This window comes from Tarenaya hassleriana, unplaced genomic scaffold (assembly GCF_000463585.1).
Source record: "Tarenaya hassleriana unplaced genomic scaffold, ASM46358v1 Cleome10, whole genome shotgun sequence".
In the NCBI taxonomy this organism is placed as follows: Eukaryota; Viridiplantae; Streptophyta; class Magnoliopsida; order Brassicales; family Cleomaceae; genus Tarenaya; species Tarenaya hassleriana.
In genome coordinates, this window is record NW_010960188.1 from 372,153 (window position 1) to 374,280 (window position 2,128).

The window sequence follows — 2,128 nt, forward strand, 5'->3', positions numbered from 1 at the left end:
CCCCCGCCGATGGGGATGTCGCGGAGGGTGCCGCCGTGGGTCCAGTAGCGGCGGCAGGACTTGCAGAAATGGCGGGGCTGAGAGAAGTTGTAGTTGTTGTAGTAGCAGAACTTGGTGTTGGTGGAGTCGCAGCGAGGGCAGGGAATCTGCTCCTGCTCCGGCGGACCTAATCCTGCTCCGCCGTGGGGTTTGGTCATCGTCCGCCGCGTCTCGCCGGTGTCTGATGGCATCTCGGAGACAACGATTCGTAGGGAAATCTCAAGAATAAGGGGAATTTGGCGGTGAAAGGCTGGAACTTTGGCCTCTGGGTTTGTTGCTTTTATGGAGACGAGACAGGGAGAGAGAGAGAGAGAAACATGCGCAGATAGATATGGGGAGAAGTGGAAGAGAAGCAAGACAGTCTTTTTGACAGGTTTTGTTGGGTTGATTCGAGGCCTCCCTCTCTCTCTAGATTTTTTTTTTTGTGTTGTGTTTGTTGTCTTAAGTCGGCTACGGATTATCGTGAACAGTAAAGCTCCCTGAATTCGCCTAAGACGAGTCGGCTCTCTCTCATCGTGTAGAGTGGAGCTACGTAGGTGGTGGCTCGCCTTTCAAGAATTCAGTTGAATAATGAACTACGATTATTCCGTATATTGTTTATTTAACACGTCTGTAATTACAATTTCCCCCCGTCTTTCCTTATTATTCAAAGGATGTGATGATAATTCGCCATTTTGTATGCATGCAACCTCTGATCTTTTGTTTATACATTCTAAACAATCCTTCCATTAGATATGTGGATTTGTTAGCTTTCATAATATATTATATATGACATGTGAAGTTTTACACGATTTTGTTACGAACGGAATGGTGCTTTGGATCTTGATTTAATCCTTAGATTGAGAGGGCTTGAAGCTTCTTTAAACTTTCAAGCGGCAATTATGCAATTCCTTCTAATAGTATATATACGAATGCACACATTAAAATGTATATATTTGTACAAGGGAAAAATACATAAAACAAATATAAATAAAACTAAAGACAAAAAATAAGGCTATAGAGTCTAAAAAGAGGCGAGGGAGTAGGCGACGTCGGAAGCTATCGATCTTATCAAGGTACGGCAGCAGTTCCCAATAATTCAACCATGATATCGTCAAGGCTCTAATCGTAATTTTGTTTGTATTAGACTTAATGTAATAATATTAAATACGGACACAATTAATTATAAAGAATATATATATATATATATATATATATATATATATATATATATAATATTATCCGGGTTATAATCGTTTTCCATAATTTATAAGTGACATGCATGCATGGGACAATCTTTTTCCAAGATAAAGACAGCATATCATAATATTGTAACAAGAGACAATTTTTTGGACCAGAGCAATCTATCTAACTCAGATCTGCCGACAGAATATTTGTTTTTTTTTCCCTTATTTTTATGAGATGTTATTTGACAAAAGAAGATTTGCTTGGAAACAAAGTGACACGTTTTTCCTTAGTTGTTATCTTTTTAAAAATAAAATAAAATAAATCGGTGTATGCAATTGCGAAGCTTTCATGAAGATTTTTTAATCCGCGAAATATTAAATTTGTTGTAATGCAACGGTTGAACCGTAATGATTCGATAAAATGTGAATTGGTATAGATTAATGAGACGAGAAGGGGAAAGTCAGTTCAATGTTTTAAGTCTTCTCTATACAAAGTTGTGGGTTTGATTCCTTCTAAGTCTGAGTTCCTTTTTTGAGTCGATCAGTTTCGACTGATTTATCTATTCCACGTGGTTTGTCGGTTATTGCATGGAGTCGTAGGTTTACTGTTTGAGATATCGTCCGACCCATAAAATCGGTCGATATTCGTCCCAAAAAAGTGTGGGATGGATTTTTCACCGTTACCAAAAAAATGAGTAAAAACTATAATCGTATAGTATACGCACCATATACACACACAAAAAGGGAATAATGATGAGGAAGCGGACAAGGGAGAGTGGTACGGAGGGAGGGAATGTGAAAGTGATGGGAGTCCGCAATCACAGGGGAGCGAGTGAGTCCAAACTATTCAATCTCCACGCTTCTCCGACCACTTCCATCATCTTGTCTCCACCTCTCTCTCTCTCTCTCTCTCTCTCTCTCCC

At 39.4% G+C, this 2,128-nt stretch overlaps 1 protein-coding gene across 1 annotated transcript in view; it reads right to left on the reverse strand.

Annotated features, from left to right (window-relative positions):
* The window catches only part of LOC104804519 (dof zinc finger protein DOF3.4-like), a 665-nt gene extending 468 nt beyond the window's left edge, over positions 1 to 197 (reverse strand). The window contains exon 1 of the mRNA XM_010528834.1: positions 8 to 197. Within this exon, the coding sequence (XP_010527136.1) occupies positions 8 to 197 (190 nt within the window). The remainder of the gene's footprint in view (positions 1 to 7) is intronic.
* Between the last annotated feature and the right edge of the window lie 1,931 nt (positions 198 to 2,128).